Source organism: Microchirus variegatus, assembly GCF_963457635.1.
Source record: "Microchirus variegatus genome assembly, chromosome: 5".
Lineage (NCBI taxonomy): Eukaryota > Metazoa > Chordata > Actinopteri > Pleuronectiformes > Soleidae > Microchirus > Microchirus variegatus.
This window is the reverse complement of record NC_139806.1, coordinates 10991347-11011484: the sequence shown is the minus strand read 5'-3', so window position 1 is coordinate 11011484 and position 20138 is coordinate 10991347. Positions and strand designations below refer to the sequence as shown.

At 42.0% G+C, this 20138-nt stretch overlaps 3 protein-coding genes across 3 annotated transcripts; 2 read left to right on the top strand and 1 right to left on the bottom strand.

The window, feature by feature from the left end:
- Positions 1 to 356: 356 nt before the first annotated feature.
- On the top strand, positions 357 to 5775 carry LOC310927124 (uncharacterized protein). Its single transcript, XM_083889391.1, has 5 exons — positions 357 to 485; positions 1359 to 1673; positions 3048 to 3332; positions 3417 to 3583; positions 4662 to 5775. Exons 1-5 carry the CDS (start codon positions 419 to 421, stop codon positions 4704 to 4706), a joined length of 879 nt encoding a protein of 292 aa, XP_083745517.1. The 5' UTR covers positions 357 to 418; the 3' UTR covers positions 4707 to 5775.
- A 187-nt stretch (positions 5776 to 5962) lies between these two features.
- On the bottom strand, positions 5963 to 8036 carry mgst3a (microsomal glutathione S-transferase 3a). Its single transcript, XM_083889394.1, has 6 exons — positions 7942 to 8036; positions 7377 to 7503; positions 7130 to 7203; positions 6982 to 7039; positions 6689 to 6761; positions 5963 to 6597 (listed from the first exon to the last, which is right to left on the bottom strand). The coding sequence occupies exons 2-6, from the start codon at positions 7491 to 7493 to the stop codon at positions 6422 to 6424; spliced, it is 498 nt and encodes a 165-aa protein (XP_083745520.1). The 5' UTR covers positions 7494 to 7503; positions 7942 to 8036; the 3' UTR covers positions 5963 to 6421.
- Positions 8037 to 11625: 3589 nt separating this feature from the next.
- LOC310927123 (leucine-rich repeat-containing protein 52-like) lies at positions 11626 to 19653 on the top strand (the record flags this gene model as incomplete). The annotated part of the gene is made up of 2 exons (XM_083889390.1): positions 11626 to 12274; positions 19209 to 19653. The coding sequence occupies 2 exons, from the start codon at positions 11626 to 11628 to the stop codon at positions 19538 to 19540; spliced, it is 981 nt and encodes a 326-aa protein (XP_083745516.1). The 3' UTR covers positions 19541 to 19653.
- Between the last annotated feature and the right edge of the window lie 485 nt (positions 19654 to 20138).

Genomic DNA, 20138 nt, shown 5'->3' with positions numbered 1-20138 from the left:
AGCCGCTCTACAACACGCGCTCCTGTTCCTGACGCACACAACTGCGCCTCTGACGCACAGGCACCTGATTGGCGCGGCGGAGTAACAGCGCTATGCAAACTGATCATGGATCATGACACAGGGATGGATGCAGAAGAAGGTGAAGCGTGAACGTGCAGTGGGATCAGGGACACTTTTCTCTCCTCACAGTCGCTGTTGGTGCCGTCTGTGCTGCACACACACACACACACACACGCACATGCGGCCCCACCCCTGCTTCTCCTCCTCTTCTGCCCGACTCCCTCAGGATATTTTTAGCGCCGGTGATGATGTTCCCCGTCAAATCACGTAACGGAAACAGCCCCCAGAGCTGAAGAGGCAGAGCTGCAGCGAAGACAGCGAGGAGAGCTCACTTTCACTGGGATCTGCAGCGGATGAGATGACATTAGAAATTAATTCGGTCTTTCTCATGCTGGTGCTCCTTCAAGGCTCATCGCAGACCATAGGTAAGGTGTGTGTGCGCGCGTGTGTACATCCTGCTGACGTGAGCTAGGTTTGTTATTAAATCAGAAATTGATCTTATAGAAAGTTGGAGACTACGTGTAATAATTATTATAATAATTGTTGTAATAATAATAATAAAAATAATACAACCATACCTTGGTTTTCTTGTGGGCTGTATGTTGATGTGAAAGTACTTACATGTCCCTTTAAACATTAAGTGTAGGATATAAACAGTGATATATCACCTTACCACCTTTCATCATATCACTCCGCCTATAATATAGTTCTTGATCTTCATGAATGTAGACCACAAATCATAAAACCACAAATAACAAATATCATCTATAACATTATTTTTAATAATAATGTGTTCATCTGTTTCACTCAGGTATCCAGCAGGTTGTGATTCATTACTCATGTACTCATTATTCATGTGACAGGGTGACAATTTCTTTCTTTCACTCTTTTCCCCCAGTGATTAGATTCATCTAGTCTCTATTTATATACATATACCTTCTTTGTACTGTACCAATGTACCTCTATACTTATATGCACCAAAATTGTATTAATGTGTATGTATGTATGTATGCTCCTGGTAAATTTGGCAATCAATTAAAACAAATTAAAAAAGGCAGAGGGGGATGGTTCTATTATATTATATGGTTCTCGGAGGTTTCAAATAAACTGAAGATGGTTCACTTAGGATGACACTTTACAATCTCTAACGTGGCTGTAAAAGACTGGTTTCACTGTTGATAAATTAATCAGATATTAATCAGTTCATCTCATAAAATAAAATAAAAAATATATATATAATCTGGACTGCAGAACTTTCAAACACAATCTTAAAGACAATTCTTGTTTTACTTTCACAGGTCAGAGCAGTGCTTTGCCCCCTGTCTTTCCTTCAGCTGCCCTCCCGAGTCATGCTGACACCTCAGCATCTCCTGACCTGACAGAGGATCCTGGGAATGAGGTCCTGGAGCGGACACATAATCCTGCAGCGAGGGATGGAACCTCTACTGAAACCACAACCACTATCAGGACCAACGGAGCAGTCCATTCAGAGACTGTCACAGATGCAGCGTTTCGAACCCACTTGTTCAGCACGAGCTCTGCAGGGACGACATCTCAACAAATGGATGAAGAGCTTGTCCTGACAGCTCAGCCCGGCACCGCTACCACTTCAGGTAATCAAGACAAACCTCATTGCATTCACAAGTCTAAAACTCATCCATAACGAGTTACAGACTATTATCTTAAAATAAAACCACCCACACTGAATAAAAGCTGTGTGTTTGCAAACACACACACTCACTGCCAGCAGCGTTCCAGGAGCGTAGTCGTCCTCTGATCCCCACATGAGAAACTGTGTTGTAACCTAAGTTGAGAGGCTCCCTTTAATAGATCAGTTATATATATATAGATATATAACACAGCTGATGTCATGTCACCTCTTTCAAGAGCCCAGACATAACAAACAACATGAAGTCACACTTTTACTCACCGCTGACATAGATTATCTTAACTGAAAAATGTACTTTTGTATTGCCTGTACAATATGCATTAGATGTGTTGTATTTTTTTTTTTCAATCAAGCCATTCATTATTTACCAAATAATGAATAACCTTCTACTTCTACCAAAGTCATTTTCTGGTCAGATACTTTAACTTTTACTTTTATACGTTTCCCTTTTATGTGCTGTACAAGACTGGTAGTGTACAACTTGGACAGGTAGAGACATACTACCTCACATTCACACCTGTATGATGGCAGCTGTAATGGTAAATTCAATTTCTTTGACTCAGAGCTAAAACTGTCTATCACCCATACCTGCCGAACACAGAATACCAGGTCCTTTGTGTATAGTGCATTGTATATTGTGTATTGTGTCTAGTCTGAACTGACACCTTCTTCAACATCTGCAGGTAGTCAGCTCCCCGATACCTCCAGTAGACAAAGAGTTGCAAAATCACCGCCTTCAATGGCAGACTCTTTGTCTATTGGAGGAATGCAAAAGGGGAATTGCTCAGGTATAAATGTGGAGGGCTCACTTTGCTCAGGGTCTCTGAAGATTGACCTTTTTCTTTGCAACGAAAATAAAAACCTTGTCGGCCGGCAGATGTTCTCTATTTCATTCTTCACCAGCAGCAGAGAATTCCCACAACACAGCGTATTTATTTGTGTAGATTTAGACTGTATTAGGACTGCAGTTCATAACAATTCACAACTGATTACTTAATTAAATAGATTTCAGGGCGAAATGAGGGCTGGGGCAAATCCTAACAGTTGTTAGTGTCATATCCACCGCCACCACTGTTAATAATAAAAAAAAATACACACAGTGTGTGACTTTCTTGGCCCTAAAAGGCAGAGCAGGTGGTGCTGGACAATAAAAACACGAGCAGCTTTAATGTCAGTCGTACCTGAATGAGCAGGGTGGTGTGTCGTTACAGCTCTCCCCTCGCTGCTGTGTGTATGCTCCATTTCTTTGGAAGAATTCCCTGCACTGTTTTGAATTGACACAGCACTCCCCTCACACCTCTGCTTTCCTCTGCTTCAGGCAGCCTTTCATCCACGCCCGCTCTGCATAGCTTCACCCCTCCTCCGCCTCGCGCATCAACCACAGACAGCAGGACTCCCCTGACCCAAGGTCCCCCCAGCACCTTTTCATCTTCACCTGCCCAGTGTGCCCACACAGTGCAGGATACAAGCTCCACAGCTCGCGACTCCACTACAAAGTCACAATCTGAATCCTGGATCACAGACCGCTCTTTGACCTCAGCTCCAGCCCCTGCTGGGCCAACGCACCAGGAGGTCCCATCTGAACTGAATGTTGGAGATGAAGGTGAAAGAGCATTACTTATATTATATTATGATCTCACATAAGTCCAAATGTGTGTCTTACAATGTTTGTTGTTGTGTAACACAGATTTCAAGGGGCCCCGACATCACTCCCGTTCACATTTAGACCCCCTGTTGGCTGGTCTGCTGTCAGTGTTCATCGTCACCACCGCCATCGTATTCATCGCCCTCTTCCTCAGGTTCCGCCAGCGGACAAACCACCCCGAGTTCCATCGGCTGCAGGATCTCCCCATGGTGAGGCTTCTGTTGTCCATCCCTATCTGTGTGTACTGTAACACACTGGGACACACCACCAATTTGTTTTCACACAAAGATGACTTTAGGTGTCAGGAGTACAACCGTATATCAATAATTATCAATTATTGATATCATTATCAAATCAGCTTCAGCATCTACTGTTGCATTTAAGGGTCTTGCCAAAAGTTGGATGAAATAATACTCGATTTGTGAAACAGGATGTACAAAAAACATACAGGAGCATTATGGGAAATGTAGTATGGAGTGATTCTGAACTTCAGTTATACACTCAAGGACCAAAGTGAGCCAGTGACGAGGGTTAGTTAAATTAGACCGCCGTAAAAGAAGCAGTAGAAGAAGAAGCTAACCAATGTCACGCCTTGTGGAGCTCACGTGACGTGACAGGAAGCGTTTGAAAAATGGCAGAAGCGCCGGACAACATTAACAGAGAGAAAAATGTACGTCAAAGTGGTCAAAAGTACGGGAGCACTTTTTACTTTAACGAGTTTAAAGAACAGCGTTCGGTCACAAAATGTGCACCGCTGATGTCGCACTGGCACGACAGCACTTAAGCGCTGTATGAGCACGTGAAGAGGACGCGTGTTGCATTCACGGGTGAAGGAGAGTCACGCTAAATTCGTAGTAAGTTAATTTATCACTTTATCATCAACACAACTGGAGAAAACAGAGGGTGTTTCCGTCCATTTTGTTTGTTTTCTTATCTCTCTGATGTACAGTGCTTTGTTTCAGCTGTTGTTTTAAAGTGCTTTATAGATAAAGTTGGACTGGATTGGATAAGTTTGTTTTTTAATTGGCCTGAAATCGTGCATTTGCACAAATTTGCTGAAAAAATAATCGACAGATTAATCGACTATCAAAATAATCGATAGTTGCAGCCCTTACATGCATTAGTACTCGTTTGCATTGCATGTATGAAATGCCAAAGAAGATAAATTTATAAAACCGATCCTGTTCACTAACAAAGTCAAACATGCCCCAGATTCACTTATAAAATAACTTGACTCCTATATAAAGTACAATTCTCTTGACATGTTGTGTTGATAATCTTCTTCAGGATGATCTGATGGAGGACACGCCTCTCTCCAGATACAGCCACTGATGATGATGATGAGGCGTTCTTGTTTGTCATTTCCACCACTCAGAGGTAACAGAACAGAGGTAAAGCAGACACCACAGCAAGACCAGGGTGGACGTGAGCAAAGCTTTTGCCTGGTGCAACTGCATCGAATGAGTTTTCCCTTTGTGACCGAGTGTTTCCTATTGGTGATGAAAATGTGTATCTGCTCTGAAAGAACATACAGAGAAATTTCAATGAAAGGTTTTTGCTTCTTTGACTTTTCCCCCACCCCGACATTCCCTTTAGAGTAAAGGAGATCTTCTGTTCAGTAGGAACCGGATGTTTTCCTTGTATCTGACTTGCCTCCACAAGTACTCACAGCACTTTAATGTGGCACGAATGGTCACAATGCCCTCTAGGGGACATATGAGGTAATGTGCCCTTCATGGGGTGAAGTGAATCAAGGTTGCATCGTCCTTCAATGTAAATTAATTGACAAATCTCAGGTCAACAAGTGATTTAAGAGGCAGACTGAGAATGATACGAGCTTTGAGACGCACCAAGAAGGTGCCGACTTCCCCCCCAAATGAAGCGTAATCCTAGGTGACCTAATATTAGTGCACTTCCGAATTACCGGGATCCACATTTTGTCTTAAATCTGAGCTCTTGCAGAGAATCTGAACAAAATTGCAGTGGTATACAATTCTTAAGTGTTATATTCGGAATAACAGACCAGTTCTCTAACCAAGCTATCATGAACTATATTTGTTGCCATCTGTAATGTGTGTATAATCGCACTATATGCGGATTCTGGTATGTAAAATTTTAATTTATTCGTTCTATAAATTACTGATGAATACTTAATTCACCGTTGTACACTGCTATACTAAATATTTTACTCTAATATTAGTGTAAATGACACGCTGTCTGCTGTTGTAATTGAACGTGTGGCATCAGGGAAGTTGCTTTGTTACCTGTGTGTTTTAGATTGTGCAGATGTGGTGGACTTTGGATGTTGTATCAGACTTTAAGTGCCATTAGTGATATATGACATGCCTTTGAAGTGTGGACTGTGAGAACTTATTGATATCATTTGATAATAAAATGAATTACTATAAAGGCCGGCGTTGTATGTTCACAGGGTGGGATGATGAATGTACTGCTATAATAATTTGTCATCGTGTCACTTTTATCAGCCCAAACAAGTCTGGTGGACTTTGAACAAATCAACTAAAGAAAGAAAGCCACTCCTTTTTATACACAGTCCATTTCCAAAATCAATCCATAAAAAAAAGAAGCATGTGTAAAACCTTTGTGTACAATTTAATTCCATCAGTTTACAGACTGAGAAACAACATCAAGTGTATTTTAGCTGCATTATTTATGACCAACCATATTTGTTTTTCTAATCGATGCACTTTTTCAGTTTAAGTTGATAAATTCTGTCAGTGGAAAATGGTTTATTTACTTCTATAATATGCATCATCTTCATGTGTTTACTGTAAATGGAACACCATCAAGTCTGTTGGTCAGTGCTGTCAAGGTAAGTGGACTTGATTTGACCTTGATTTGTGAGCCTGAATGGGAGCGTCACTTTATTTACACAGAACATTCCTTCTCTCAAAAACTGGTCAGGGCACTTAAAGATGGTTGAGGTGGACATGCATGCTTTAAAAAAATAATAATTAAGATTTGATTAGTGTGATCTTAACTGTGATAATTATTTCCACTAGCCGGGCTTGAAGTCGTTGTCCTCACTATAATGGGACGGAAGGGGCGACGGCAGGGGCGATGGAAGTGGGGATGCGACGGAAGGGCCGACCATACCGTGGTCCTGTCCAACCCAACAGGTGGCGTCCGTAGCTTGCTGTGGCCATCATCATGAAAAACAAAGCAATGTTTCCAAAAAAGCCCCGCTTTCTCTTTTCAGGATCTGACGAGGATGAATAAGAGCATTAATGTCAAGCTTTTCACACAGAAAAAGTAGAGACAGAAATAAGATGGACTACAAAACATTTTCTTACCTCCTGTGGAGTATCCATGTGCATACACCTCCCGACCAATTATCCATACGACTCCAAGTCCGCTGACGAGACGCTGCGTCACAAAAAGATAACCGTGTCAGATTTCACAAGAGTGAACATGCCCCCTCCGGGATTCCAGCAAACAAAGCCCCTCCCCACACCCCCACCTATCATTTCCAAACAAAAAGACGGAGTCAGACTAGATGGACTTAAACAGGTTTTCCGTACAACTCCCAAGTGTGGGAGTGGTGTGTTAGTGCTGTGGTAGTATGACAGTGCAAAATTAAACTCACGGGACAATGCATTCCTCCAACGGCCAGACAAAAAAGGAAGCTGGGGTAGGCCTCGAGGCTGATGAGAGGGGATTATAGCATGTTTACTTTAAACCTCCTCCATCGTGAGTCACCGTCGTCGGTTGTATTTCACTGTGTGTGACCTTACGTGTTCTGGTGTGCACGCTGGATACAGTTGAAAATGTTTCCCGTCTCTGGGTCGTCGCTGTACATCTGAGGGTACTGCGAGGCAGAAACGTGTGCATTTTTAGAAAAGTCACAACCTTTCAACAAGATGATTAGTTCACTGATTATGTTACAGCACATTACATCAGCCACATGCACATGAGGCAACATCATCATCAAAAAAATAAAAAAGTTGAATAATAAGTTTGAAGAGCAGTACATGTGCTCACCTTCACTTTATATGTTCTGCGGGCTTTGGCAACTCTAAATGTCAGATGTCCAATCATGAACATACTGGCGACGCCAGTCAACACCACAAAGCCATACTCTTTGGACATCGCACCCATTTTGGCAAACCTGAGTGAGGAAACGTTACACAATCAAACCCCCAGAAAGAGAAAGCAAGATAAAATGGATAAATATTAAATACACACGGAGATACAGACATCAGTGTTTGTGAATTTAAACTTCAGTTTCCCCTTATGTAAGAACATTAAGAAAGAACTCTTTGTTAGACAAAGAGAATAACAACAACAAAAAACACTTTTCCTTTCGATTAGACTCATAAACTGCGTCTATGCATTCAACAGCTGCATTAACTAAAAAAATAAGTGCGTACACCTTTTCAAGCTAACTACAGGAAGAGTAACGACGTCGTAGAAACTCTATAAACTGTAAACAAGGTCAAAAGAGAGGAATAAGAACTCCGCGAGGAAACGCAACAAAGATGTGAAAACGAGGATAAACGAGGTGAAAACGACTCGCGTATTTTCAAACGGGCAGACGGCGTTTTACCTTCACTGTGTCGAGGACGACGACTCTTGGACGACAGTAGCACAAAGCGGACAGATAGACCTCGCTCAAGTTTTCTACTCTCTGCTTCCTCCGTGTGCGTAAGGTTTTACGTAAGGTCGCGCACGCGCGCGCATAAACAAGCGGAGCGCAGGGCGTGGTTTCCGCCTTTGACTGACTCCAGGTGTTGTTGCTAATGTGTTACTGTACTAACACGTACTAAACCTACATATTCGCCCTTTTAGTCACGTTTAATTTAGTTTACGTTAATAAGTAACTCACTTATTACTCTACTTTTCTTCTACTGATAACAAAATGATTACCTTTCTGCTAGATTATACAAATGTATACTTTATTTGATAACATACATTATACTAGGCTATAATGAGTCAATGATTGTGCATTTCTCTCTCATAAGTGAATGTGACGATAAAAAATAGTGTAGAATTACATATAGTTGAGGTATAGTTAAGATTATAGTTGTTTAGATTATACACATTTTTGTTTTAGAACATTTCGGCTGCTTTTTTCCCATTATTATGTTAAAATGTACAGTATATAGAGGTTATAAGAATGTGCAATATACATATATATATATATCCTTTCTTTTCCCCAGCACAACTGAAACGCAATCTGATGAAAATGTGTTTTCATCTTCACCAACTATATAAACGCACCTGAGCAAAAAGTAACCCTAATGTTTAAAATCACATTGAATTTGAGAAATTTGTTAATGCGTCACAGTTGATAGGTCATTTGGCTCGATTTTATGAACAAAAAGCAGAGAAAACCGATTTTTGTGACTTCTGCACCATTGCTACTTTATCACACGACTATGACTACTATTTTTTTTAAAGCCTGAATATGTGACCTATAAACACACATGCCCAGGATGTCCATATAAGGAGATGTGTATTGTTCCCATGGCTTCACCTGTGACACAGATCCGTGCGGCGTGAGCACTCGGGGTTAAAATAAGCCTGATCTCCTGCACCAATTGAATAAACCTTCCTTGGAAACTGTGGAGTATCTAGAACAGTGGTTCTCAAATGTGGTCTGCGGACTAAACAGGGTCCATGACACAAAGGGATCGTAGAAAAAGACAAATTATGAGACTGTATTTAGGTCAGTATTTATTGCGTTCTTCAGAATGCAACGAATAGTGAATGAACTCCTATTACACATTTGTACTTTGGACTCCATCGACACCTTCAAGTCCCACCTCAAAACGCACCTCTTTAAACTGTCTAATATTCTTAATATATTGTGTTATAGTAATATTATTATTGTATGTCACTAACTTTGTTCTTTCTCCCTATTTTGTGTCTTTCCTTCCTTTCCTCTCTATCTCTCTGTGTCCTCATCTTCCAGGTTGCAGGATCCAGATCCTGTTTTGAGTCCATTATTCTCTTCTGTCTCTGCCTCATCTCTCTCTTGTCCTTTCTCTCTCCTCTATCTGTCCCCCACCTCTCCTCTGTCCCCCATTTTTCCTTTCACCCCAACCTGTCGAGGCACATGGGCGCCAGCAACTACAAATGTATTATTATTAAGTAGTGGACAAAACAGTGGGAGGTTGTTTTGCACGTGTGCTCACTTTGCTGAAACACTTCACAGCAGTCGTCACTAGATGTCCCCATAACGCCACTAAACACCCTTGAATTCAAACAGCTGTGTGAAGTAGTTTAATCCCAGCAAGTGCAAAAAGGCTTGTCATTTATATATGAGCTCACAGGCCTCCTGTTGTTGTTGTTGTTGTTGTTGTTGTTGTTGTTGTTGTTGTTGTTGTTGTTGTTTTACACCAGGGAATAGTAAAGGAAAAAATGCTAAACTTTTTTTTGTCAGTGTGCAGCCAGGTGTCAGCTCTGGCAGGAAGATTTCCTTATCACACACTGTCAGCTGCACATCTGTCCTCCTCCTCCTCCACCTCCTCCTCTTCCTCCATCGCACAGAGTCTGATTCAGCACTTCAACACCTACACAGAGAACCGAGAATAGACTCAGGAGGACTGAATCTGGAGAGAGGAGGAGAACAACTGCTCGCCTGAGAGCATCACTCATGTCCCATCACATCTCATTCCATTATTATCCACAGCTGCCAGGACACGGGGTGCAGTTTGCACGGTCGCCTGTGGCAGATACGTCAGTCATTATCATGGGAGTCTCAGTGCGCACACAGCACAGGCCTGAGTGGGCTTAATGGGAGCCCGAACTACTTCCTCAACATATAATTATAATTGCCACATGCACTCTCTAGTTTCTAAAGCCTGTATTCCTGTGTCATGTTGTCACATACAATACCAGGTGTCAGGTGCACCTGCTTCTTGTTGTACCTCTACACACACACACAGACTCTTAAAGTGCCCTTTAAAGTTGTGAAAGAGGATAATCTCATACACATAGTAGACTATAGACTAAAATAAAAAACGTTCAACTTCTATAGCAGGGATCGGCAACTAAATGTGGTCAAGGGACAATTTATTTGTAAGCAATTGGATATTTGGGCCAAAACATTGTATCTTCATTAGGCAAAATGCCTTAAAACACACCAACAGTTTCTGCCTTAAGCTAACAATAATGTTGTTTTTAATCACCAGCTTGTACTGTTAACATTTATTGTGCATCTTCTTCTTCGAGCCTAACACAAGAAAGTTTTTTTTTTTTACGGGCATTTACTCCCCAAACCTGGCTTTATATGACAGCAGCAGTGTTTTTCAAACCAAACATTCAGTTTAATTTGAATAAATTCATATTTTTTTCCACAATAAAAGCTCTGAACTCAATATGACATTTGAATTTTGTTGTGAAGACAAGCAAATCATTGAAGATCATACTTGTTAAGTCATCTGCCGGACCAGATACTGATGCTGGTGGGCCAGTTTTGGCCCACGGGCCACTATTTAGTGTAACCTACCATTACACAAAATATCTGCTGTGAAAACGTTTATTTATTTATTACAACTTACTAAGCATAATATAAAACTTTCAGTCACATCATTCCAATCCAAATGATCTCACAATTTGTCAGACATGGATACAACACAGCTGGTGGTGCCCTGAGACTTTTGCACGTGTGCACATGCAGTTTCCACTCGTGTACACCCACCTGAGGTCACACTCACAGCACCTTCCTGCAGCTGAGGCTTTATAAGTCACATCTATACTGTAGGTCTCGTGGATTATATAGCGCTGGTCTGAATATTTAATGTGATAGTCTTACATTATATCAGCTATCCATGCATAGCTCTCTCTTTCTCTCTCTCTCGCTCCAGCTCTCTTCGAGGCGTCAGATCTCTCCCAAGCGCAAAAACCCCCCACCCCCACCCGGCGCTAAGCTGAGCGCAGCGCGCCCCCTCTTTTGGATTCAGTTTCCGAAAGCAAGACATGGCAAACATGACCGCGTGAGTGGACGTCGCCGCTGTTTTTCCTGATAGAAGAAACTCGATCGATTGCTGACATATCAATCAGCACGTGAAAAAGCATCTGCTTGTCAAGTTCCAGACAGGTGGATGACGCGCGCTGGATCAGCGGATGAACTGACACGTTACGCGCAAGGGGGTTAACCACAGCAGGCGACGGTTCGGTTTGACCTTTGCGGGGCCACACATTCTGGGAGAAAGTGTTTATCAATGAAGAATGTGACTGCGTCCGACTCTCTTCGAGCGGGGTGGATGAAGCCCTCGGCGGTGACATGCGTCTTGCCCCGCAGCCAAGCGCGCAACCCTTGCGGCTCATAGTTCTGCTCCTCGTCGCCACCGCGGTGACCGCGTCCCCGGTGATCTCCACTGGCTGCCCGGACAGGTGCGTGTGCGACGACCAGCTGGTGGTTCAATGCGCTGGCCAACATCTGACCACCTTCCCGGTCAACTTGCCGCTGGCCACGCGGCAGCTCATCATCTCCAACAATCTCATCGTGGAGCTGCCGCCGCTGTCGCTCAACTACCTCTCTGACCTGGTGTACCTGGACTGCAGCAACAACTCCCTCACGGAAATATCCGAGTCCACGTTCGGAAACCTACGCAAGCTGGCCTACCTGGACCTCTCTTTCAACACCCTGACCCGGATCGAGGACAGGACGTTCGGGCCCCTGACAAGTCTGGTGATGCTGAGGATGACGGACAACCCGGGGCTCTCGGAGATTCACCCCGACGCCTTCACGGAAAACGCGGCTCTGCAGGTTCTGGATGTGAGCCGGAACAACCTGACGGTGGTGAACATCACCTCTCTGATCGCGCTGCCCGCCCTGCGCTCTTTGGGACTGAGCGGGAACCCGTGGAGCTGTGAGTGCGAGAACGAGGACCTGTGTCTGTGGGTCCACCTGGAGGGCTTCAAGTTCCAAGGTCCTGCCTGTTTAATTGTTAAGTCATTAACACGTCATCAAAACTGTACAACAGTAGTCATTTATGTGCTCCAGTTAATAATTAACCAGGTTATGTAAGCAATTATCTGGCTCCCTTTGGCAGCCGATTCCATCATTGAAATACCAAATTACAATATTTAAAGGTGCATTATGTAATAAATCTAAAGCAACTGGCCATAAAATCCTCCTAATATGTCACAGACTCAGGAATAATGTTCATATAACAAACTGAACTCACCAACAACAACAGTACAGACAAAATATTTGCATTAAAAAAAATATTTTGCAGACTGCAAATCATGTTTATGTTTTGAAATCATGTTTCGGCATGTGGCGCCACCTACCGCCGTCTACCAATCATTGCAGTCAGTAGAGTTTCATCTGCCGAGCAACCACGGGTTGCCAGTTACGTCAGAAAACGAAACCTAGGTATTAGACCTCGGTATTTTGAATTTGAATGTAGTAACTGTTTTAGGCCACATTCTTACATTGAACACTTTGAATGAGTAAGAAATTACCACTGATGCTGTTAAATGTGTAGTTTAATAATTGACAAATAATTTCCAGTCATATTTGTTACCAGCAATTGATACAGATACTATTTGGATTATCTAATAGAGATGTGAATCTTTGGGTGGCTCACGATTCGATTCGATTCGATTCGGATTCTTGGGGTCACGATTCAATTCAACCGGTTCTCGATTCAAAAATGTATACAATGCATAGTGTGTTAAGGCAAATTATGGCATCAAAACAATACAGTTTTTATAAGATAATGTGATCACACAGGCAAACTTAAGACAAAAGTTAACATTATTAATTCAAAACAAATAAAAACTTACTGTACAAAAAAATAACTAGCATAAATAAAAGCTTAGGCTAGCTGCCCTTTTCTCCCAGAAGTTACAAAAATAAACTGAACACAAATGACAAACTTTTTCAAAATAGAAACTTTTTTCAAAAATCGATTTTTAAAGTTTATGAATCGATTCAGAATCGTGGATGATTAGAATCATGATTCATATGTGAATCGATTTTTTTTCCCCCACCCCTATTATCTAAGATTGATTGTTGAACTAAATGGTTTTATTAATGGCTATAACCACGTGACCCCGGGGACCAAAACAAACCTGAGAAAGGTAGTGAGTGGCATTGGGCCTGGTTTCCAACCATAGTGTCAGTGCAGTCTCCTCCTCACTGGCTCTAATCTAATATAAGGGGGTTTTCAGGGAGCTCAAGTCATGACAGAAAGTATTTAAAATATATTTAATGACCATTTATAAATCCCAGGTTCCCCTTATGTAAAGAAAATGGAGGGAGGGGGTTGAGGGATCCCCAACAAAAGCAGTGAGTTTATGTTGACACCACGTGGTGAAAGCACGTCGTGTCGTCATAAGTGCTCAGCTTTCAGTGGGATGCGGCGCAGGTGATGACACAGTGGAGCGTGACCGCAGCATCACTCTATCAAATAACCATCAGGGTGAAAGAAGATCAGGGACAGGGAGCCATCTGATTTCTACACTTTTTTTTTTTTGCTCATTAATTCAGACTTGCAGAAAACACTGGAAATGACTCATGTGTGGATCTGTGCTCTATTAAGAGAGTGTGATAAATGAAACCATCAAACATCGACCCCCTCTGTTATTACGGTGAAGTTGATAGAAATGTAATCGTCTTTCTCGCCGTGCCCACACTTTGAGTGCAGATGTGTCACTATGTAAAAGGGCAGCTGCTATTTATAGTGTGCTTTACTGAGCAAGAAGCCAGTCATACCTCCATAACATCAGAGCTGCTCACGAGCTCGCCGCACATAGTAAAAAGGCATTCCCTGCTTCCCTCTCCCACACACACACACACACACTCACACTCACACACACACACACACACAGACAGTCCCTGCTGTTCAGCTCAAGTCCAAATGGAGTCCTGTAAGAGCTGCCCTATTTTCCGGTTGCTCGTCCGCCTTTTGTCTCGATTTAATTTGGAGCAGAGCCTCCTCCAGTGACAGCTGGCAGCACGGCAGAGATGCCAGACACCGTGATATTGTGCAATTTGCACAACACGTACACATTCTCAAGTCTCAACCTACAAGCCTACAGTAGGCAGCGGAAACAACACCAGTCTTTCTAAAACTGGACATTTTATCTCAGCCATTTATGCATGCGTGTGTATCTCGGCACATGCATGCAAACGTTTACTGACTGATGCATGCACTCCGGAGTGGGTGTAAAGTATTGTTTTTAGTGGCTCTGTGTGTTTGTTTGTTTGTGCTTCCGCACATGCACTTGCCACTATGACCAGCAGAGGCCGCCAGAGGCTTGTTGCGTGAATGAACGAGTCACCACTTGGGGCAAGGACGTGCTGTCGTTTCACGCAATGGCGATATTGCGATAAACTTACGATAAACATAATCGAATCAGTCGGTATGTCGGATGTTCACTCAGGTCTTGGATCGCTCTGCATCAGCCTTTTTCTAAGGCAGCAGCTTTCCCAAAAAAGGTCTTTGCGACCAACACCTGTTGTTGGCTAATTTTTTTTTACCACAACGTTCCTGCAACTGTCTCCTTGGATTTAGCAAGCTAGCATAAGCTCTGGCATTGTCTTCAGAGTCGATGGCAGCACGATCCAATTAATTAGTTCGAGCCGACAGTTTTCATTTTTGCGACCATGCATTCATCAATCGGTACAATACAGTAAACATTTTTTTTTATCATTTATTTAATTTGTTTCTATTAACACCCACAGTGTCATTAGATAATAAAAACCAATTTGAAACATTGGACTGTTCGTCATCATCATCATCATTTTTGCACAGACCTCCAGCCTCGGCATCATGGAGCTCGGCTTGCTTGCCTCTTTAAGGGAGTGCACTGAAGCAAGTGGGCGCAAAGAGACAGCTTCAGGAAGGAACCAACAGATTCTCCTCCTGTCTCGCCTTCCTGGCTCGATGAGCACTCTCTTCGCTGTTATATAAGGAGAGCGTCTCGAAATAGAGTGGAGTGTGCATGGGGGGGAAGGAGAGAGAGGGAAAGCCCTTTTCTTTGATGCCAGTCTCTGCAGGGGGGGATGAATGGTGTGCGTGAAGCCAGAAGGGTTTCCTTATTTCCTTCCAAGCCAACACACACACACACACATACACATACACATACACATACACATACACATACACATACACATACACATACACATACACATACACATACACATACACATACACATACACATACACATACACACAAGCAAGACCCTGCAGGGGCACAGATAGGAGATGGTATAGATAAGTGTTGTTGAAGGTGATAGTGCATGTTTACATGTTAGGAGTGTGTGTGTGTGTGTGTGTGTGTGGATGGTTATAATTGGAGACTTGCCACATATTGTGAGAACAGTGCACAGGAGCAGCAGCGTGTGAAAGGATCAGAGAAGGCTTTGGATTTTTTCTGGTTGTTAGAGCTCGGAGAAGTTGACAGTGAAGCAAAAGTACCACACACACACACACACACACACACACACACACACACACACTGAAACAGAAGTGAATCATCAGTTTCATGCGTGACATCTGTGTTGAGCGTCTCCGTTTACTAGTGGCGACCAGTCGCGATGTCAACCACAAGAATCTAAACTCCCATTCCGGAGCCTCCAGGATCGCAATTTGGCTAAATCCATTTAAGACATTTTTACAAAGGGAGATTCACAGTAGCAGTCGGTCACACTAGTGTCCTATTTACATCATTTACAAAACGGACATTGTGTTCTAAGACTCGGGTTTGTGACCCAATTGGAACAAGGGTCTTTTTTTGCATGGAGTTAGGCAAATTGACAATCTAAACTGACTGTAGGTGTGAGTGTGAGAGTGGATGGTTGTTTGTGTCGTTGTGACCCTGTGATGGACTGGCGACCTGTCCAGGGTGTGTGACCCTACATTTCGCCCTATATCAGCTGAGGTTAGCACCTTATGTGGAGGATAAAGTGGTAGAAGATAGATGGATGGAACATTCTTGTTCAAAACTGACTGATCCATCTGGAGTCTTGTATCCTAAAAATTAACTGATTCCTTCTGGCAAAGATTCAGATTTCCAAAGTGTCACTTTAAAATCACTTTTGGGTCGTTCCTCAAATAATATCATAAACAAAACGGCGTGATAACATTCATGAGGTAGCCAAGCCAGACTAGGAACCAGAGTAAAGTGTATGAATAGTGTATATAATAGTAAAAATAAATCACAGCTGAGTTAACTCTCTGTGGTTAATGACCCGTGCATATGTAGCCACACAATGTGCACAGGTTATGCATATTTGTATATATTTTTTTCTGAATTTCCTTTTTATGCATATTTTGTAGCCATGAATTAGTACATTGTGTGCATGTGATGTATAGTGTGTGTCCAGGAATAAGTATTTCATGCACACATTAAAGGTGCCATATGTAAGAATGTGGCCAAAAACTGTTACTACATTCAAATTCAAAATACAGAGGTCTTTTAGGTTTCATTTTCTGACGTAACTGGCAACCCGTGGTTGTTCAGCAGCTGAGACTCTACTGACTGCAATGATTGGTAGACGGCGGTAGGTGGCGCCACATGCCAAAACATGATTTCAAAACATAAACATGATTTGCAGTCTGCAAAATATTTTTTTTAATGCAAATATTTTGGCTGTACTGTTGTTGTTGGTGAGTTCAGTTTGTTATATGAACATTATTCCTGAGTCTCTGTGACATATTAGGAGGATTTTATGGCCAGTTGCTTTAGATTTATTACATAATGCACCTTTAAGCACTTTGCATCCGTGTCCAACTACAGTATACTGTTCGAAGGTGCACACATTTCTGGAATATCATGCATGTCGTTGGGAGTCACGCAGCACGCAGTTTATGTGGCAGCAAACTGATGTATGTCTGTGTATTAAAAAGGTGTTGCTGGTACACCGTGCAGAAACACTGTGGATGTCTTTTCATGTCTCCCAGTGGAATTCTCCTGGTACAAAAGCTGCATCGTTCTGTTGTGTTGTGTTGCCCCAGTTCCTGTTCTTCGCAGCAAAAGAGAATGCGTATCCCTTCAGCTGATATGAGCATAATGTGGCAGGTTTAATATCGACTGCCTTTGAAATATCCACACTGAAGTTTCATGAAAGAGAAGAGACTCTTTTTGACATTTTCCATAGGATTTAGCAAGGTCTTAATTGTTGTCGTCGTCGTTGCCGTCGCACCCGATACCTGACACACAAAGGCCCAAATCACTCTCTAATCCTGAGGGGAAGAAAGGAGTTTGAATAATTCATCCCTGATTTTATTTTTAAACTCAAGACTACACCGGGAGCTCCAGAAGCCTTTGGTGTTTGATAAAGACGGCAACATTGTTATGCAAGTCCAGTTTATTTCTGCATTTTAGTCCTGCAGCTGTGTGAAGATGAGTGCGCTCATTACTCGCCACACACCATTTACATATCTTGCTGAAGTGAATTGAAGTATCATGCTTGAATTATTTATAACAGTTGACTGCTGTTTGATTAATGCAATATGCATCAGGGCTTCCTCGCTGAGGTGTTTGTGCACTTTGGTGAAGCGTAACATCAAAGCAGCCTTTAAATCTGAGTGTTTTTACTGTAAGAAATGATAGTTGAGACAGAGACCAGCACTGCACAGATGTGAGATGTGATGAATCATTTCAGTTTAAAGTTTCTCTCCAGAACTTTTGACATGAATATTTAAAGTTAAAGTTAAATATTCTATTTAGAAATGACTCTTCATGTTTATATTCATCATTGTTGAACTATACCAGGGGTGTCAAACGTGTCAAGTTTTGTAAAAAGATACTTCATTAAATGTAAAACAAGGGGAAATGTTGTTATACTATTATTGGATTGTTCCGGCCCACTTAAGATCAAATTGTGCTGAATCTGACCCCTTAAATGAGTTTTACGCCCCTGAACTCAACTGTAATGCAGTTTTTGTTGTTCTGTTGCCATGGAACAATTCTTCTTCTTGTGATTATTATTATCATCATCATTTCTAGTAGTGGTACATTAGTAGTATTTATTATTGACCCTTAGAATACAGAGCATTTTGGCTGCTTTTTTATTATTATTTTTATGTTAAAACATACATTATATACAGAGGCTATAAAAATATGCAACATAGTGTCTTTTATTTATGTATACGTATATATATTTACACATATATATGTAAATGTATGTACATATATGTTTATATATGTGTATGTATGTACATATTATATGTACATATATGTGTATGTATGTGTGTATATATATGTGTATGTATTTATGTACCTGTATATGTGTATGTATGTATGTACATGTATATGTGTATATACACATATATATATATATATATATGTATGTGTATGTATGTTCATATATATATGTGTATATATTTATTTAGTATACATATATATATATATATATATATATATACACACATATACACATACTGTATATTATATACATATATTATTTTTTTCAGCACAACAAAAAAATATTTTTACCAACTATATAAACAAACCTGAGCCAAAATTTTGAATTGTATTTGTGATATTTGGAAAACCGTCACGTTCTTATATGGACATCCCCCCCCAGGATGTCCATATAAGGAGTTGTCTATTATTCCCACAGTAATTCACCATGGGTGCACACTAGGGGGTTGAATGTGGCTGTTTTTGATTTGATGGTATGAAGAAATGCGTGACATCCTGCACATCCTGCTCAGTCATGACTGGAGTTCAGCCAGAGTTCAGCTGACCAACTGTGTCTTGTTGTTTTTAGCACCATCACCCTGGATGTTTGAGAGGAAACATTCATTTCTGTCTTCAGGGCGAGTCAGTGTCACACTTTTTTTCCCATTATATGTTGACGTATCGTGATTCACGCTCTCCCCTCTCTGTGTTTCTCTGTGACAGATGAGGGCCAGACAGTGTGCGGCTCCCCCGCAGACATGCAGGGCCGTCGTCTAGGCGAGGTGGGCGTCCAGCTACGAACGTTATGTCACCAGACTCTGGGCTCGTGGGACTACCTCTTCTTTGTCGCCATCGGCTTTGTCATCTTCGCCGCCGGCACTGTGTCCGCCTGGGTGATGGGCGTCGTCATGGTGCTCTACGAGCGTTACATCAAGAAGAAAGACGGACAGCTCGACGTCGACGAAGAAGAGGAAGAGCCCGGCGAGACGAGTCGTATCTCGGGTGCCAGGAGTGACCATGGCAACGGGAATTTAAAAACCTCACACAATGTTTAAGAGATGAGACTTTGGATACCCACAGTGCCTCCTGTCAACGTCCAGGACTGTCTGTGACGTCTAATGAGACTAAAGTGAGTCTGTTTAACAGGCTCTGCTCTGAAAGAGAAAAGACAGAGCTCATCCGATGTGGGGGAAAATCATCCTCCTCATTTGTAGTGGCTTTCAGGTGATGTAACTCACTCTGGCTGCCAGAGCGGAGGTCTACGTGACATCTGAGTGGGAAATGGTCATCCCTGCTGAAATAAAACACTCCATTATGAAAGGTGGTTATCGTGTATTACTGGATGTTCTCAACACAAGCCAGTTTTGGTTCATGTACACCAGCAACAGACATGTGTAACTTCCCAGCTTCAAGAAATACGCAGACATTTTTTTGGAGGGGATGATTACACTTTATTGTCAAGATGCAAATGTGTGTGTTTATGGTGGAACAGCTGTTCCTCAGCTTTAGGGTTTCAAGTGTGCAAGAACGAGTGGCATCTATTCTGATCTAGTCTATGCATCGTAGCTTTGAATTCAAAAAGCAACAGTCACACTCTTCGTTTGTTTATTCAGGTTGCTGTAGAAACATGGCACAAGATGGCGGCCTCCGAAA

What these genes read in the sequence shown, in the direction of transcription:
- mgst3a (XM_083889394.1), bottom strand. Translation starts at nt 7,493, where the DNA reads ATGGGTGCGATGTCCAAAGAGTATGGCTTTGTGGTGTTGACTGGCGTC. An exon ending in CAGCGTGCACACCAGAACAC is followed by an intron (nt 7,040 to 7,129) that starts GTAAGGTCACAC and finishes CCCTCTCATCAG; the next exon opens with CCTCGAGGCCTACCCCAGCT. An exon ending in TTGGAGGAATGCATTGTCCC is followed by an intron (nt 6,762 to 6,981) that starts GTGAGTTTAATT and finishes TTTGTGACGCAG; the next exon opens with CGTCTCGTCAGCGGACTTGG.
- LOC310927124 (XM_083889391.1), top strand. Translation starts at nt 419, where the DNA reads ATGACATTAGAAATTAATTCGGTCTTTCTCATGCTGGTGCTCCTTCAA. An exon ending in AGGCTCATCGCAGACCATAG is followed by an intron (nt 486 to 1,358) that starts GTAAGGTGTGTG and finishes TTACTTTCACAG; the next exon opens with GTCAGAGCAGTGCTTTGCCC. An exon ending in CGGCACCGCTACCACTTCAG is followed by an intron (nt 1,674 to 3,047) that starts GTAATCAAGACA and finishes CCTCTGCTTCAG; the next exon opens with GCAGCCTTTCATCCACGCCC.